The sequence below is a fragment of the Colletes gigas genome, unplaced genomic scaffold (genome assembly GCF_013123115.1).
Source record: "Colletes gigas isolate AHSC1104 unplaced genomic scaffold, ASM1312311v1 Colletes_gigas_Sc00002, whole genome shotgun sequence".
Taxonomy (NCBI): Eukaryota; Metazoa; Arthropoda; class Insecta; order Hymenoptera; family Colletidae; genus Colletes; species Colletes gigas.
This window is the reverse complement of record NW_025106631.1, coordinates 1,817,066-1,833,836: the sequence shown is the minus strand read 5'-3', so window position 1 is coordinate 1,833,836 and position 16,771 is coordinate 1,817,066. Positions and strand designations below refer to the sequence as shown.

At 40.8% G+C, this 16,771-nt stretch overlaps 1 protein-coding gene across 5 annotated transcripts in view; it reads right to left on the bottom strand.

Annotated features, from left to right (window-relative positions):
* Window positions 1–16,771, bottom strand: part of LOC122399466 — a 60,835-nt gene that overhangs the window by 6,495 nt on the left and 37,569 nt on the right. For all 5 annotated transcript variants that reach the window (XM_043400168.1, XM_043400198.1, XM_043400175.1 and 2 more), the window contains one exon: window positions 13,364–13,445. In XM_043400168.1, coding sequence (XP_043256103.1) covers window positions 13,364–13,432 — 69 coding nt within the window. In that variant the 5' untranslated portion in view covers window positions 13,433–13,445. The remainder of the gene's footprint in view (window positions 1–13,363; window positions 13,446–16,771) is intronic.

Genomic DNA, 16,771 nt, shown 5'->3' with positions numbered 1-16,771 from the left:
AATTATTGGGTTGTAACGCGGAAATATCCGTTTAAAAGCAGTCCATTAAATTCTGTAACAAAGGAACTTCGAACGGTTTAGGTACACGTCAAACTGTCGGGGAATTTGCAAGACAACTCGACGTAAGTGCTATAACAGTTTCCAGACACTTAAGGAAAATTGGCAAAGTCAGAAAGCTTGAAAAGTGGGTTCCCCATGAGCTCAATGAGAATCAGAAGCACCCGGCGATATGAAGCGTGCAGTTCGCCGCTTCGACGCCATTCTATCGAGCCACTCTTGGTGATCGGATACCGACTCAAGGACGTAAAACGAAGATCCTGCAATGATCAATATCCATCTGCTCGCAGATTCAACGTTCAAGAAGCCATCGATTTTCCATCCCAAGAACTCGCCTGTTGTTTTGCAAATTTCCAACTCAAATTCATTCTTGTTTCATGGTTTGATTAAATATTTAATATCTTAACTTCAACGTTAATGATGGTTAAGTGTTTAGTGCTCCGGATCTTCTACCAGGTTTTAATGTGTAATTCCAGCGATCCGCCATTGTTCATCAAGAACTTCGTCGAGCTTGATCGTTGATGTTGGGTCAAAGTCATCTTTCCAACTCGTCTCGCAGATATTGCGCGGGAGTCGAGATCAGGACTCTGTGCAGACTATTTAACGAAGTTTCTCAACTCCCATCTTAACAAACCACTCCTGCGCAGACCTAGCTTCCTGCGCGAGAACGTTGTCGCGCGGATAGTTAAAGAGTCCTTCTGCAAACTGTACTCCCAAACTTCCACGAACGTAATTGTTTAAAATTCCGCGGCGATCCTCGTTATCGAAGATCGTAAATTATATAATAATCGTACAAACATATTGATCTCGTTCCGTTTACGCGACAGATAATTTCGATAAATCGCGGATAATACGTTACAAGATGAGTATTTATTAGACCGTGCGGAACAGCTTAATTTCGACGATTTTAATTGTCCATCGACGCGTCGAAATCAATTTTTCGCCTCCTCTCGATATTCCGAACAAAATGGTGCTGATATTATTCCAAACAAAGGATCAGAAAATTGAGATGAACTCGAAATGAAAATTAGCTGAATTTTATGGTGATTACTTACGATTTGTTCCTTATGAGATCTTCTTTTACACGCGTTTATTCTTAATAATTTATGAATTGAGAATGTCTGACGTTACTACGATCGTTTGTAATTTTTTGGGCCGAGGAATTGTTACGTTAAGTGCGTCGAGACTTACGAAACGACCTAATATTTACGCGACGCGACGAGAAACCGGACGCGCGTGCGACGAGAGGAATTTCTTGAAAGACGACAAAACGACTCTTAACGGAAAATGAACGAACGCGTTCCACGACGAACTTCTCAAGGCCCTGCACGTATGCACAAAGGTAATTCAACCGGCTGTATTTCGAAACCCCTCCCGTAACGATCATAACGGCGAGTCGACCAAAAACACAGTCCCTCTTGCTACCAAAAAAATAAAAAATTCTCGTGACGTCGACATCCATCGGTTAAGAATTCTCTATGGAACTAACTGTAATAATATCTTGAGAAATAATTTAATTTTGTGAGATTGGAAAAAACGTTTCTGATGAATAACACTCGTGTATGATATTGAATATAAAAAATAAGCAATACTATTTTTTATCAAGGAGTAGCAGTGACGAAAGGGGTGGCGGGAATAAATAAAACTCGGAGGGAGGCCGCGTGTAAAAAAAGATTGAGAAACATTGGCGCGTCTCGTTTCCACCTCCCCCGCTGGTCCTTGTTCCTTGTTTTTATATTTTTTATTTTACGGGCGTCTACAAACGGCGTCGGGGCGCCGGCCTTTCTGGAATTACAATGAATGACGACGAGAGCAACGAGTCACCTCCGTTTCGTTTCACGAGCCACGGTACAGAAGCGCGTTGCATTAGGAATTCCGCGAACGTCATTCGCCGTTGCAACCTTTCGCGGAATGCCAATCGAACGCGAGGTTACGGTGCTCGAGATTCCACGGAATTCTGCTGCGGATCGTCGGACCGATTCGACCTTGAACATCGACGCCCCCAATTTTTTCCAATCGCCAATAACTCGTTAAACGTCAAATTACTTTTTTAAAAACATATTATGATAATATTATAATTTTTAAACCGTATAAATCTTCTTCAAGGATGAATGCATAAACAAGATTGCAGATTCAAATATTTTGTAATCCCTTTGCACAGAAAAAAAAAACTATCAATTACTTAATTTTCAATTTTTTAGATAGGAATTCTCTATTAGGAATTTTGACTAATATTTTATTAGAAACATAATAAGTATTTACAAGTACTTGTGTATTCGCTGATTTTCATTCGACAATAAATTGATATGAGTGAAAATTATTGAAGGACGTCGTCTGCGTTAAAATTATCATATAATATTTCTTGACACATTCAATTTCCTGTGTTCGTTAAAATCGAAATGAAATTGCAGCGAACGTTATCGAGTTCCTATTAGATTTAAATTACGAAGACAATGTACGTGGAAACGAAACGTATAAACGAACTGTCTCTAATTTTTATTTCCTTTTGGTCCGAACTATAAGCTCCGGCATATTAATATTTTTCTTTTTTCTTGCGAATGTCCACCGTCCATTATTTCCTCGTTGGTGGGATAGGATGATGGAGTTAACTCATACTTGGCAGTGAACGCGTTAAGCGACAGCCGCAGGTTTCGCGAATGCGAGTCACGAATCGAACACACGTCGGCGTCCATTACACGGAACAGAATTCGTATTAATACAAGCGGGTGACTCGATTAAAAACAACCGGAAACAAGGGTACTGTTACACAACAAACGTCACTCGACAAACTCTTCAAACGCATCGACACACCCTCATTAACTTTGTAAATTATTTCAAGAAGAAATAATTATAATTTTCCAAGTGACCATTCATTTTTCTCGACTAAAATTCTATATGCGTAAAGAAAATCGTAACGTTAAACAGAAATTCAGAAATACCTCGTAATTATTACACACTGTTTTTTACAAACTATTCAGAATATTAAATTACGTGTAACTGGCGATTCAAGATTTAATTTACGATCTGTAAATTAAGTTTCTGTATTGTAAATAAATAAATGTATAGCTTTTAAATAATTCCTTCCTACTCGCTATTAATAATTCATTTCTTATAACGTGGAGAAGCGTAATAACGTTTTCTACCCAGGTAAATAAAGAATGATATTCCTTTTTACTTAGTACAGTATGCATAACCGAAAAGAATCCCGAAAAAGCATCACGTATAGGCGGAAAGTAACTGTACAAATCAGGTTCCTAAAATTACACGAGTTCCAGTTAGAAAAGTTACGAAATTCGAGCGTTTTTCTCCGCCGTGCACTCCCGTGTCATCATCGTCTCGCCATAACGCTCTGTTATATACGCGATAAAACCATCGCGTGGTAACAGGCCACGCGATGTTCGGTTTAAAATCGCAGAACACGTATGTCGGTCTTTCCAGCCAGCATACTCGTCAATTACGTCTCATTAGAGAGACATCACGGGTCGAATTTATTTTTTTATTCTTGTCATTCTAAGGCCTGGCTAGAAATAACAACTAATTGTAAGTATCAGTCTTTAACGAGCCTTTTCCGCCTCAACTTTGCAAGAAACATAACTATATACTGCCTCATGTATATTTCTCTTACGTGTTTTTAATTTTAAATTTATATTTTGTGAATTCAAAATTCATTTTTATCAGCTTCGTAGTGTCTTGAAATAACAAAGAACAACTAGAAATAACAACCAAGTATCAGTCTTTAACGAGCCTTTTCCGCCTCAACTTTGTAACAAACATAACTATATACAGTCCCATTTATATTTCTCTCAGGTATTTTTAATTTTAAATTTATATTTTGTGGATTCAAAATTATTTTTATCAGCTTCGTAGTGTCTTGAAATAACAAAGAACAACTAGAAATAACAACCAAGTATCAGTCTTTAACGAGCCTTTTCCGCCTCAACTTTGTAACACACATAACTATATACAGTCCCATTTATATTTCTCTCAGGTATTTTTAATTTTAAATTTATATTTTGTGGATTCAAAATTCATTTTTATCAGCTTCGTAGTGTCTTGAAATAACAAAGAACAACTAGAAATAACAACCAAGTATCAGTCTTTAACGAGCCTTTTCCGCCTCAACTTTGTAACAAACATAACTATATACAGTCCCATTTATATTTCTCTCAGGTATTTTTAATTTTAAATTTATATTTTGTGGATTCAAAATCATTTTTATCAGCTTCGTAGTGTCTTGAAAACTGATAGGCAGTTTGGGAGGAAAATAATGGCTGTGAATAACGAATGGTTTGGATCTGACGAGAATTGACAGAAGCAACCGATTGAGGATCAACAGGAAATGCACGGTTCGCGCCTGACCGATAGGCAGGTCGACCGTACGAATACCTGTCCGCTTTCTTGTTCTACTTGCACCTGCACCCGATCTGGTCTAAGGACTTTCTGGACAGAAAAGTATCGCGGAACCGGTCGATGCATGAAACGAAATCGTAGAGCGACGCCGGCGATCGACGCGTGAAAAAGAAGAAAAAGAAAAAATGATCCCCAGCCGTGACTGGACGCGCCACGCTTCCACGGATTTCGAAAACCTCGGGGAACAATTTTCCGGGGGGAAAACGCGATTTCGTTCCTCCGTCGCGATCAGCGCGCCGAATTAATTGCCTCGCGCATTCGTTAAACCGCCGGGAAACCGTGACGTTCCAAATTGTTCAACAGTTTTCTGTGCTACGAACGTAAAGAGAAATTTGTTAAATAACAAGATCTTTTTTTTAGATATTATTATACGTATATTTTAAATATTGAGTGTTAAAGTGATTATTAAATGGATGAACTAAAAGTAATCGATAATTGAACGATACGAAATGGAAAATGTATTCCCAGATAAGAGACTGAAATGAATGACGCGTTGGCGGAAATCTCAGAGTAAAGTTTGGCGTGAAATTTCTCGGTAAGTTGCTTTCGATACTCCCCCGCACACCTGACACGTTTTGCCGACGCATAGCGATGGGATCGAACAAACAAGCAAGTTACGTTTTAGAATAATTTCCACGTTCTTCGATTTCTCTAAGTATCATGAGTATTTACAAATTTTTAAGGAACTTACAGATTGAATCATTCACAAACTGATAATTTTTGAATTTTTAGAACTTTCAGCTGTCAATTTTCTGTCATCAAGAATGATGAACATTTCAAGGAGATTTAAAACACAAGAAATTAAAAATCATCTATTTCAGATTAAATCGGGTAAGAAATAAGAGACTGAAATTTTGATCTAATATTAAAAACGAAGTGTAGGAGTACAGCTATCTTTCTTGTTAGATAAAAATGAATTGATTTAACGAATTTTCTTAGTTTTTGGGGTGACGATAATAATGTGAAATTAACTTTTGTCTCTGGTATTGGAATTGACTTGAATTCGCGTGATGTTGAACTCGATCCCATCCCTACCGATGGAAGAAGCCAGGTGCCAGAATCGACAGTGTCCGAAGGAAGCATAGCAGCCATAGAAAGGCTGGGACTGATTTCGTTTTCCATTGTCGTCCAGTGGGAAGTCCATCCGTTCGCATTGGACAGCACACTTTCTCTGATCAACGAGGACAAAGTGTGCACGGTAATTGACGTCGAGCAATCGACCCCTCGAATTTGGCTTCAAGTAGGTATTCTGTCTCAAAGCACCCACTGCTTCATAAAATTTCTAGAAACGCAAAACTTCGAAAATTTCCCTACCATAACAGAGGTTTTTAGACCCATTTTCACTCTCATTACAAACTCGATGTTTCAGTGATTTATTACTATTCGCTCTGGAGACAATAGCTAGGAAAATTATACTATTAACACTTTGACTGCCACGTGACCCATATATGGGTGACAGAACTTTTAACAGTAGAACTGTAACAATGAATTCTCAAATTGAAATGTTAAAGAAAATAAATTTTTAATAGGCTTTGTAAATTTTAATGAGGTTACGAAATCAACTACTACAACTTTTAAGTCGTGTAGTTTATAATTGTCTAAAATGAAAGTTTTGGTCCAACAATTTTAGGATTTTAGACTGGCAGTCAACGTGTTAATTTGACTACAGATAGAACGGAACCAATCCAATTTCACGAATTACTATCTTCTCCGCTCGTCAACATACAACGAGGGAGACTTTCGTGCAATAAACGAGGCACTATTGTACGCACCTCACACGATACTCGCTGGAAGAGTTTCTTTAACAAAGTCGAAACGTATCTCGAGTTTGCTATGTCAGGGAGTACCCGCGCCTTGGTGCATTTAAGTTTCCTAATTTAGTTTTGGAAAACAGAGGAGGCCACCGTGTAGCTCGGAAGTCCATTATCCCGGGCGGCCGATAAAAATGAGAAAAGCTGGAAGTGGTCGGTCGTGAGGAGGAACGGAAAACAGAACGATCCGCACGAGAAATAAAAGGCACGGAATCGAATCCGAGCCGGCGAGTTTCACCCGTTTAGAAAGCAACACGGTTCCCGTCGATTCTGCGGGTCCATGTGCTCCCGACAGACAGTATCGAAAATAAGATAGCAGATTTTACGAAGAGAAACCCCGACATCGTGCTACAACCGTTCTTTCTCCGCGATGGTAAAAATGTAGGTCGGGTCGGTTGGCTGGTACGCCTGAAATTCGTCAGCCATTGTAATTACGGTGTGGATTTACGACGATCCCAAAGAATACGTCTCTCGATACGATCAATTTAAATCTGACTCTTCACGACCGCTATTCTTTATTTGTTTCTATGTTCTTTGACCGTCTGACTGTTAGACTCGAGTTTAACAGAATAGTAAAAGAATTATTCGTTTTTTCCCGCCGAAATCACGATTTCCGGAATAGTAGAAGGGGCTGTTTAATCGTTACAGGAACGTAGGTGCAGAGATGCAGTCGTGAGAATCAGGCTAAGAACCACAGCGGTTACGCGCGTCTTTTGTTAAAGAAAACCAGCGGGGTGGGATTTTAATTAAGGGGGGACACGACTGGTACTGCTATGCGAAAAGACGGTGCATACGGTGCGTAAATGGCTGCCCTATGCTTCCACAAACTGTTGCTCGTGAGTGCCAAACCGGAGATAAACAATATTTTATATAAGTGGCGAATGAAATCGAAGTAGATCAGGCAGGGTGAGATTTCATTCTGCGATTCGTACGCTAGTTTTTGTAGTTGAAACGACAAATGACAAATTGTTAATATAGTCAATTGCCAAATCTTCTATCAGAACTATAAAATCGGAATTATCTTGCACGCTTGGGCGAGCATAGGGACAAAATTTGAATTTTAATTATTCGTCGATGCTAATGCGGACGTGGATTATCGTGTTACAAACTCGATATTGCAATTAAGTTATCTGGAATGGCGCAATCACGAGAATGATCTCGAGTTACGCGATCGAATGGCGGGTTATCGGAACAGGTATAGTGAAAAGCTCGCGGTCGTCCGCAAGATTGCACGTTTCGAGCAGCCGCAGGACGAAGGAGAGTGTTCTTTTCCTATCCGCTGGAATTTATCAATGGCGGTTCGGTAACGATCACGAGAACTATTTCAAATCGTGAGATTTCACTGTCTTTTACTTTTTCCTTCAAACCCATCCAGAATCGAAATAAATATTCTCTAATTCCTTTTTCCGTACTGAAAGATCGAATTCAATGTATCAAATATATTTCACGGTGCATTTACGAGAGTTTCAATTACGTAACTTGCTACAGTTTAATTCGAGTCAAATTTTTAAATTTTAGAACCAAGTAAACCTAAATAATAAATCTTTTCAAATAATAATGATATCATGTCAAGGAAAATTTCCACCAGTTTCAGTGAACGAGGGAATCTAATCGTTGCTTATGATGTATTAGTAGCACATATTCGTAGCTTTGTCAAACGGAACGGCAAAGAGAATTTGTCTATTTGCCATGACAGCAGCACTCATGGCCTCGAATGATAACAGGCGCCGCGAACAGCCTTTTCCGTTCTACACCGGGCTGTTTACATTAATCTTCCGTAACATATTTCAACCTAATCTAATTTCGTCCGCAACGCGTCTCGTCTTGCCAAGTGTCAGAGTTTGAGCGCGTTTCATTGCACAAAATTGCATCGGGGACGCGGAAGAAGCCGGTACAGCTGCAACAGTATTTTGCATTTTCGGATAATGGCGTGCATTTCTCATTGTTATTTACCCTGTCGGTGCCGCGCGAGCGCTTGATATTCGTGAAATTGGAAAAAGGCACGGAAAACTGGTTGAATCATTCTGGGAAATAATTGATATTTAAATGCACCCTTGCAACCCTATCCCCTCCCACCAGTGGGTCGTATTAACGAGTGTGAAAAATTAAATTAATAATATTTACTTTGCAAGTGTATTCAATGTTTGGTAATCTAATTTTAATGTAGCTTGACATTGTCACGTAGAATGTGAAAAAAAGTGTAAAAAAGTAATGTATTATGAGGCAAACGTAATGCATAATGATTGGACGCTCTTTCTTTATTGACACGAACGACAATGTATGCTCATAGCTTGCAAATTAAGAAGCTATTTTAAGCAATCATTGCTCAAATTTAAATTGCTCAAGTTTAAACTATTTTTAAGAATACTTAACTGGTTGTAATAGAGAATTGTAGTAAGCAATTTTGAAATTAATTGTGTAAACTATGTATATAAGTCTTAGACGTATCAATTCTGCAATATTACATTTATACGTGATCTCATTGAGACTGTATACCTCGACCACGACAAATTAAGTAAAAATCAAGTTATTAATACGAAATTACTGGACAATTATTTCCAGATAGAGATGACTGAGATAAAATTGTGTACGCATTAACCCTTTGCACTCCGAATTCTATTCCAATCTTGTTACCAGCTGCTCCCAATGCTTTTAAGTGTTTTATTTGAAATTTACGTTGTATTTTGTAATTTTCAAGTGTATATCTCTTTGATTTGCAGAGGGTTAACAGCCATTTCGTCGAGTCTAAGGATTAATACTGAATTTTGTTCGAAGGGTCCCGTTCGTCGGATATCCAAATCGCGAAACGGAAGTGGAGGACCGTGTGTAGCTCTAAATCGAGTGACACGGCAGTTCGACTGGCCGTGAGACGTAGACACGATCGGAAGCGAGACAAGACGACGGGTCGAGACGATCCGAGACAGAACAAGATGAAAACAGGGCGAGACGTTTCTCAGGAAAGAAAGCTGCCGATGGAAAAGAAGTCGATCCTTGGCTGGAACTCGACTAGAGTCTGACCCGCTATATATCGCATCGCGGCCCGTTCCCTTGACAGAGAAAGAGGGGAACCGGAGAGAGGGGTGGGAGGTAGAGACGCGGCGTACAACGAGCGAAAAAGAAAGAACATCGTCTAGAGAGTATAGTCGAAAGAGGGCAACGCGTCCGGCGCGATGACCTACTATCTTCGCTTCGCCTCCTCGGCCGTGTATAGTTAACGCCGAGTCTGGTGTCGTTTGCAACAACCTCCACGCGATCCTCTCCGCTACCAAACGTAACAGCCATATTTCATTCCGTTTGCTCCCTCCACGACTTGGGAAATTTATCAAAAACACGATCGAAATCAATTATAAAAATCGCGCCGTTCGTCTACGAAGAGATGCTAGTTCGAATAAAAAATCAAATTTCTGAACCTTTCGAATCTTAAGTTTAAATAATTATTTGGAGAAATACAACTATGAGAATAAGTTCAAAATAAAGAAATAAAAACAAAATATTTTAAATTTGACAAAATCTTCTCTACGGAAGACCAAAAACTCAGGTCGAGGTGTTTGAATATTCACGATTATTATTATTATTATTATATATATTATATTATTTTACGTTTAAGTTTGAATACGTCGGATGGCAACTATTTAAATTTGCAATTTCAATATTTGGAGAAATACAACTATGAAAATAAGTTCAAAATAAAGAAATAAAAAAAAAATATTTTAAATTTGACAAAATCTTCTCTATGGAAGACCAAAAACTCAGGGCGAGGTGTTTGAATATTCACGATTATTTTACGAGTTCTGGAAACATTCTCCAATTTTAGTTTATTTTATTTATTTCTGTAACGAAGGATCGAAGTTTTTTTGCGATATAAACATTGAAAAATCATATTGCAACGGATATTTCCGATTTTCCGGGGTAAAAATAATGTAACGCGTAACAAAATTATCGAATCGACGGGATGAATTTTGTTGCGAGGGCTGGCAAATCTCGTCGTTCGTCAAAATATCTGTGTCCATCGGGTAAAAATACGCGGCATTGTCGGGATTTAACGGCGCCGTGGCGAAATTTAATTACTCCGCGCTAAATAACGAAAACATCGCGTTTCATCAGTTTGAATTTATGATTCGTAAAAGTATCGCGCGCGCTACACGGGGAAATTAATTGCATTAATTCCGGCGTCTGTTTACACGAATATTGGAAAAACGCATTGATGCACGCGCTGCGGAATTACCCCCGTCTGCCGGGGTGGAATGCACACGCGGGACGGACGCGTCGTGTATTATCTTGCGTTTAATCTTTTCCAACGCGCAGCGTCGACGTCCCTGCAGACGGAGCTTTCCGTTACCAAAAAGAAACGACGCCAGACCATCGGGAGAACATGTCGACCGACGGGGGGACGGGGGGCCTCGGTCCGATTAAACAATAAAAGCCGGCGAAAAGCACGGCTGCAAATTTTTATTTTTAATACTACGATTCCATCGACTTCCGATCGAATAACCGCGGAAATCTGTTCGTTTGCCGGGGAATAATCCTCTGCTGGAAACGTCGCAGGAAGGTATTAACGAGCGTATTGACAACTCCGGGAGCACCGATCCAGTTGCAGGAAAAATACTTCATTTTCCGAGACGCAACATCTCCGTGCTCGACAGTCGCGGATAATTAACAGAATATTCCGATTCCTCGACGAGACTCTCGACGAGACTTTAATCCCCGGATAACTGATCGAATTTTACCCCTTTATTTGTAATTTCTCATCGAAGTCATTGAATAATTGTTATCTGCAAGTATAGTTTATATCGATTTGTAAATGGTGACCAAAAGTGAGAGCATAGTATATAAAATTATTACTGAAATTATAACTGTCCTTGCTGAGGAATCGTCTAATGTTTCGTGGAATTGGGATCCAGAATATAGGAGCTAAAAAATACAGAATTGACGAACCTTTAAGACTCTATTGTTTGTCCATATCAGATTTTCAATTTTGTTATTATCTATCAATAATGCTTGATACAAACATCAACAACTATAGTTGACAAAAACGACTTTAATGCAGGTGAAGCCTCCATATAGCTAGTCGAGTATGTAATTGCTGTTGTAATCGATGCTTTCGAACAAAGTATCATTATCGATACATTGAAAGATAATATTTGATTGTCTACTGTCCAGAGAATATAGTATCGTCCAGTATTTTATGGATAGGAAGAAATGGAGGAATGTTCTCGTTTCGGAATACATAGTTCGGGGTGATAACCGTTTCATTGAGGCTTTTACCTCGAACCGATCAGTGCCACAACAGACGACAATATGTGGCACAGAAAATGCCCGCGGCTACGGTGATTCCTCTTAAGTATTAACGTCGCGTTGGTATCAACCGACACGTGCGACTCGCGAATAGCGGTTTACCCAATAGGCGTTTAGGCGTCAATGAAACGCGCTCGTTCGTTTTCTTTTGGAACAAAATTTCTTTGGTCAATTCTCACTATATTTGAGACTGTCTATAAATGTCTGAACCTCCTTAGTTTTAACAAAAACACAAATTGTGGACCTCCGTAACCAATATCCGGAATAATGATTTGATAAAGAGAAATTTTTATACGAAAATATTTGCGTGGATAATCTGTCGGGTTTGATCGAGGTATTCGAGGACGAGGATTCGCATAAACTACCGACGATCGTGCACGCAGCGTGACAATGCGAGGGAAAGAACGCGGACAGACGCACCGATAGAGATTCACCTGTTTTACGCAGCGCGGTATAACGGTGACCGTACACGAGCTGTCTGTCACTTCGAATGAGGAGAACAAGCCACTAACCGCGGAGTAGTAATCTCCGTTCGTTCGACGGTAAATTGGTGCTCGTAGATGTAATAATACCGATCGCGGCAACGCACGATTCGATTATTCGCCAGGGCGCAACCTAAGCTCGAAGGAAACTAGGCGATGCTCGTCGCTGATGTGACAAGAATCCTTTTCTACCAGTAAAATTTAATTGGACGGGGCCCATCGAAACTCTAGACCACAAACTCCCGTGGGAAAACTCACGATTCTTCTAATTTTTACCCAACGATTGTCACAAACAACACTACGTACGAAAATACATCGAAAATTCTCATAATTACTAAATGATCGTTGTAACCGGGCATAGGGAGATTCTGTGGACAAAAATGGATCGAAAACGTGGAATACAATTTTTCGATAGTGGACTATGTTTCATAGAAAATTGAGTTTGAAAACTCGTGGGTCACGCGACTTACGCTTGGCGAACGTGTCTGACCATTATCGACTGTTTCTACTTGTAACGGTTCTTATAAACACGGTGTTACGATACTACTTGCATTGGGCTATTTAACTATTTGAGACTAATTAAAACAGACAGTGCCCTACGAGTTTTCTGAATCGATTTTTTCAAAAATGAAGTATGAAAAAATTGTATTCCACATTTTCGATATATACGAAAGTTTCAGACTTACACTGGAGAATAAAGACTCTAATAAACGTGGAATTCGAGGACATTTGTTTCACAGACGCAGCCACTGTAAATTACGGCATGACATGTGCGTGGAACTTCGAAATTGGCATAGGGAAGTAGTATGAATAAGCAGGAGCATTAGTGTTGCTCGAACGCGTAAGCTTCGAACATTTGTAGTGAAACTGTAGTTGTTCGACAAAATAAAAAAACAGAGAAATGACCTTTTTAAAAATGTTGAGCTTTTTAGCTTACGATACATCCAATTATGATTGGCAGCTCGTAGGAAGTGTGTCTTTAACCCTTTGCACTTCGAATTATATTTCAATTTTGTTACCAGCAGCCCCCAACGCTTTTAAGTGTTTTATTTGTTGTTGTATTTCGTAATTGTCAAGTGTACGATATCTCTTTGGTTTGGACTTGAAAAAATGTCGAATCACACTCGACATAGGAGTGCAAAGGGTTAATTCACGTTTCAGATCTTAATAACCGTCGTAACAACGCAGTACTGCGATCGAAGGGATTACTTATTTATGTAATGTATTTGTGCCAGTTCGTTGTTCCCTTGTCGAGCACCATGAAGAGAAGTCGATACGTTTAGCAAACAGTCGTTAAATTGTACTTACAGCCAGTAGCAATGGCAGCAATAAGATTAAAGCCGTCTTCCGTATACTCCGCCACGTCCACTCCATCATGCGTGCGTCCTCTCTGGAAATGAAAAAAAAAACGAAGCTCGCTATCAATGCGACCACACTGGGGATCACGCGATTCGACGAATCGATTTGCTCCAGGCGACGTATTAAGTTTTATGGAAATAATATACCGCGGGAACGAGTAACACCGAACGACTCTGCGCACGTTTCTTGACACACAAGAAAAACGTCACGTTCGAGAAAAGATGTTATTTACTTTCGAACGATTCGCGTTGGCCAGAGAGTTTCTCGATTCGAAATCGAGGAAATTTAATCCCGGGGACCATCGAAGCCCGTAAATTCAACGGAACCAGCGGCCATATGTCGAACGTAACGAGAATTCGTAGCGTTTATCGCCCAGTCGAGCGGTCAAGTAGCGCGCGGCTGGTCGTCGCACAAAGGACGTTGCGCAATGAGCATCCAAAACCGCATTCTGCGATGTCGAACTTCTTAATTAAAAACTCGCTCCGGGAGGACGCGACGCGCCGAAAGAAAAAGTTCGACCAGGCCCCCCCTCCCGTCCCGGCCGGGGAAATTCAATCTCGCGAGATTCAAAGTCTTCGGGCGGAGAGAGAGCTTCGTTTCTCCTGAAATTGGCTACGAAATAAAGTTTAACGGGGATAACGAAAAAAAAGAGAGAGAAAATAGACGAAAAATTAAATTTCGCGCACCGGCGCCGGGAACGGGGGAAAAGCGCCCGGTAAACTCGCAGTTTGAATAAAGTCGGACGTCAAAGCGACGGATTATTAAGGAGAGACTCGTAACGGTGGCGGAGGAAAGCGCGAGGACGCCGAGGGGGGCAACGATTTCCGTCTCGAAGAGGTAAACATCGAGCGGAGGACGAACGAGATCGATGCACCTTTGTCGAGTCCCACGTCGAAGCACTGTCACCTACAAGATCCTCTCCCGTGCGTGTGTGTGTGTTTTCGAAATCTTCGTTTCGTCGTGTCGTTCGGCCCCCGCCTCTGGTGCACTGCGCGGGTCACACGAAATCGCGAATCGCGGCGTCAGTTGGTCATCGTCGGGCCCGGGCGCGAGCGGTGCTTCCTTATTCCCGTGGAAGGAGAAAGGGGGAACTCTCTGGCTGTCTGCCGCGACTCGACGGGGCCCAGAGGTGGCTACCTTGGCCAACGGGGACTGACTGAAGGTGCAAGCCACGCTCGTCTCGGCCACGAGCCACGTCCCAGTGACCTACTCACGATCTCGATCGTTCCTGCTCTACGCTCACTCCTCCCCTTCCTCCTTCCGCCTTATGCGTCAAGTCCCAAACAGGCCCACCGTGCTCGCGCACCGTGCCCCCCACCCGTTTCCTTCGACCGCTCTCTGCCACCGTTTCCATTCCTTCTTTTTCCTATCGTCGCGTCACTCTCTTTCTCTCTCTCTCTCTCTCTCTCTCTCTGTACCGAGCACAGGTGAAAGACACTCCGGAGCTGAGGCGCGAGAGTCATTAAATGGGGAACAGAAAGCAGAGAGAGAAAGAGAGAGAGAGAAGCGTTTATTTCGGTGGTCGTTGTTCTTTCGGAAGGCGCGGTGAATTTTGATGGCTCGTCTCGCCCCCCCGGTGATTACCGCGGTGGATATCGTAAATTGGAGACAATTAGGCGCTCGTGTACTCGCTATTTTTATTCAAGGATCCTCAATTTTATTCGTTTAACGTACTTGTTAAATATTGTTTTTAATGCCAGGTACGATTTGTCCTCAAAGAATCGGGAAAATTGAGATATATCTTTTCAAACGAACTGAAATCTATGGACTCTATTTTAAGCTGGAGACACTACTTTTTTAGTTGAATAGATAATGTAACAAATTGTTGTGTGTGTAATTTACAATGAAAATAGACCAATTTGATGACGTAGTTTGAAAAGAATTAATATACTTATATCTCCTTCAACGTCACCTTTGTCCAAGTTCCTCATTAGAAAAGATTTCCAACTACCCTTGGATTATAATACACCATTACCGGGAAAGGGAGGCTGCATCCCCTATTTTGAAAGACACTTACATAGAGCTTAACGTCGAAACCAATAAGTCTGACAAATCTGTTGAATTTTACCCCCCTGAGTTAATAATAACTTCCAAGTACAATTTAGCTCAAATTACAGAGTTCTAATACCCAATAATAATAATGAATACGTGGCCATTTAAAAATCACGATACTCTGCTATACAGATATTAAAAAATTCAGAAAAATTATGTTTGCTCCGAGAATGGAAACGTTCTCGTATTCTAACGGGCAATAATTTAAAGAAACCCAATAATAATAATAATAATAATGAATACGTGGCCATTTAAATGGCACGATACTCTGCTATCCAGGTATTAAAAAATTCAGAAAAATTATGTTTGCTCTGCTATACAGATATTAAAAAAAATTGAGAAAAATTATGTTTGCTCCGAGAATGGAAACGTTCTCGTATTGGAACGGGCAATAATTTAAAGAAACGGTGTTAGATGGTAACGCGAGGCGTTTCTTTCCGCATCGAGTAACGTCGAACGGAGGAAGTTTCGTCCGTCTGACGGAAAGCTTCGAACTCGGGTGCAGTTATGGTGGGAAATGCGATTTCGCGAGGAAACTCATTTACGGGAGAGGCACGTAGGAAAACAACTGGCCCCGGTGCGTAACAATATCGCCGCGTCAGCTGGGCTCCACGGGCGCAAAACGCGAAGGAGAAACGCCCGGGAAATATATCAGTTGTCTGTCACACGCAGGTGAAACGAACACGGGGATCGTGACTCGAATAATGGCGCCTAAAACCGCTTGCGTCCGTGGTACGGGCTAAGGAGCCAGACAAACGAATCGACGATGGAATCGTTTCGTTCGGCTAGGTTCGATTTCAATAAATCGCGAGGAGCGGAGGAAACCAAAACGAGGGCGTGTGCTACTCTCCTATAAGTCGAATCGTCGACGTTCCTACATTTTTCTCCGGCGACCGGATAAACGCGTTGCCGCGAGTCTGAAGCGTAAAAAAAAAGAAAAGAAGGAAACGAAAATCTCGATCGTTTTCCGGTCGGTTCGTTGAAAAACTGTGAGGAGAAGTAATTTTTAGAGTATTTGGGAGGGAAAAATGATAAGAATGGAGAACAGAAATTGGCGACAAAGCGTTTGGAAATGTAAGAAATGTGTGTAATATGCGATTGTGGACACGGTTCGTTGAATCATTTAGTGGAAGATTGTAATGGGGCAATACTGAGATAAAATTGAATGAAGTTGGGTGGAAAGAATGAGGAAATAACGGAACGGTTGACAACAAGAGTAGCACGTAAAAGAAAAGGAAATGAAAAGTAGGAAGGTAAATAAAACCGAAGACAGATATTTAAGAAAGTAGGATACGCTGTAGGAAG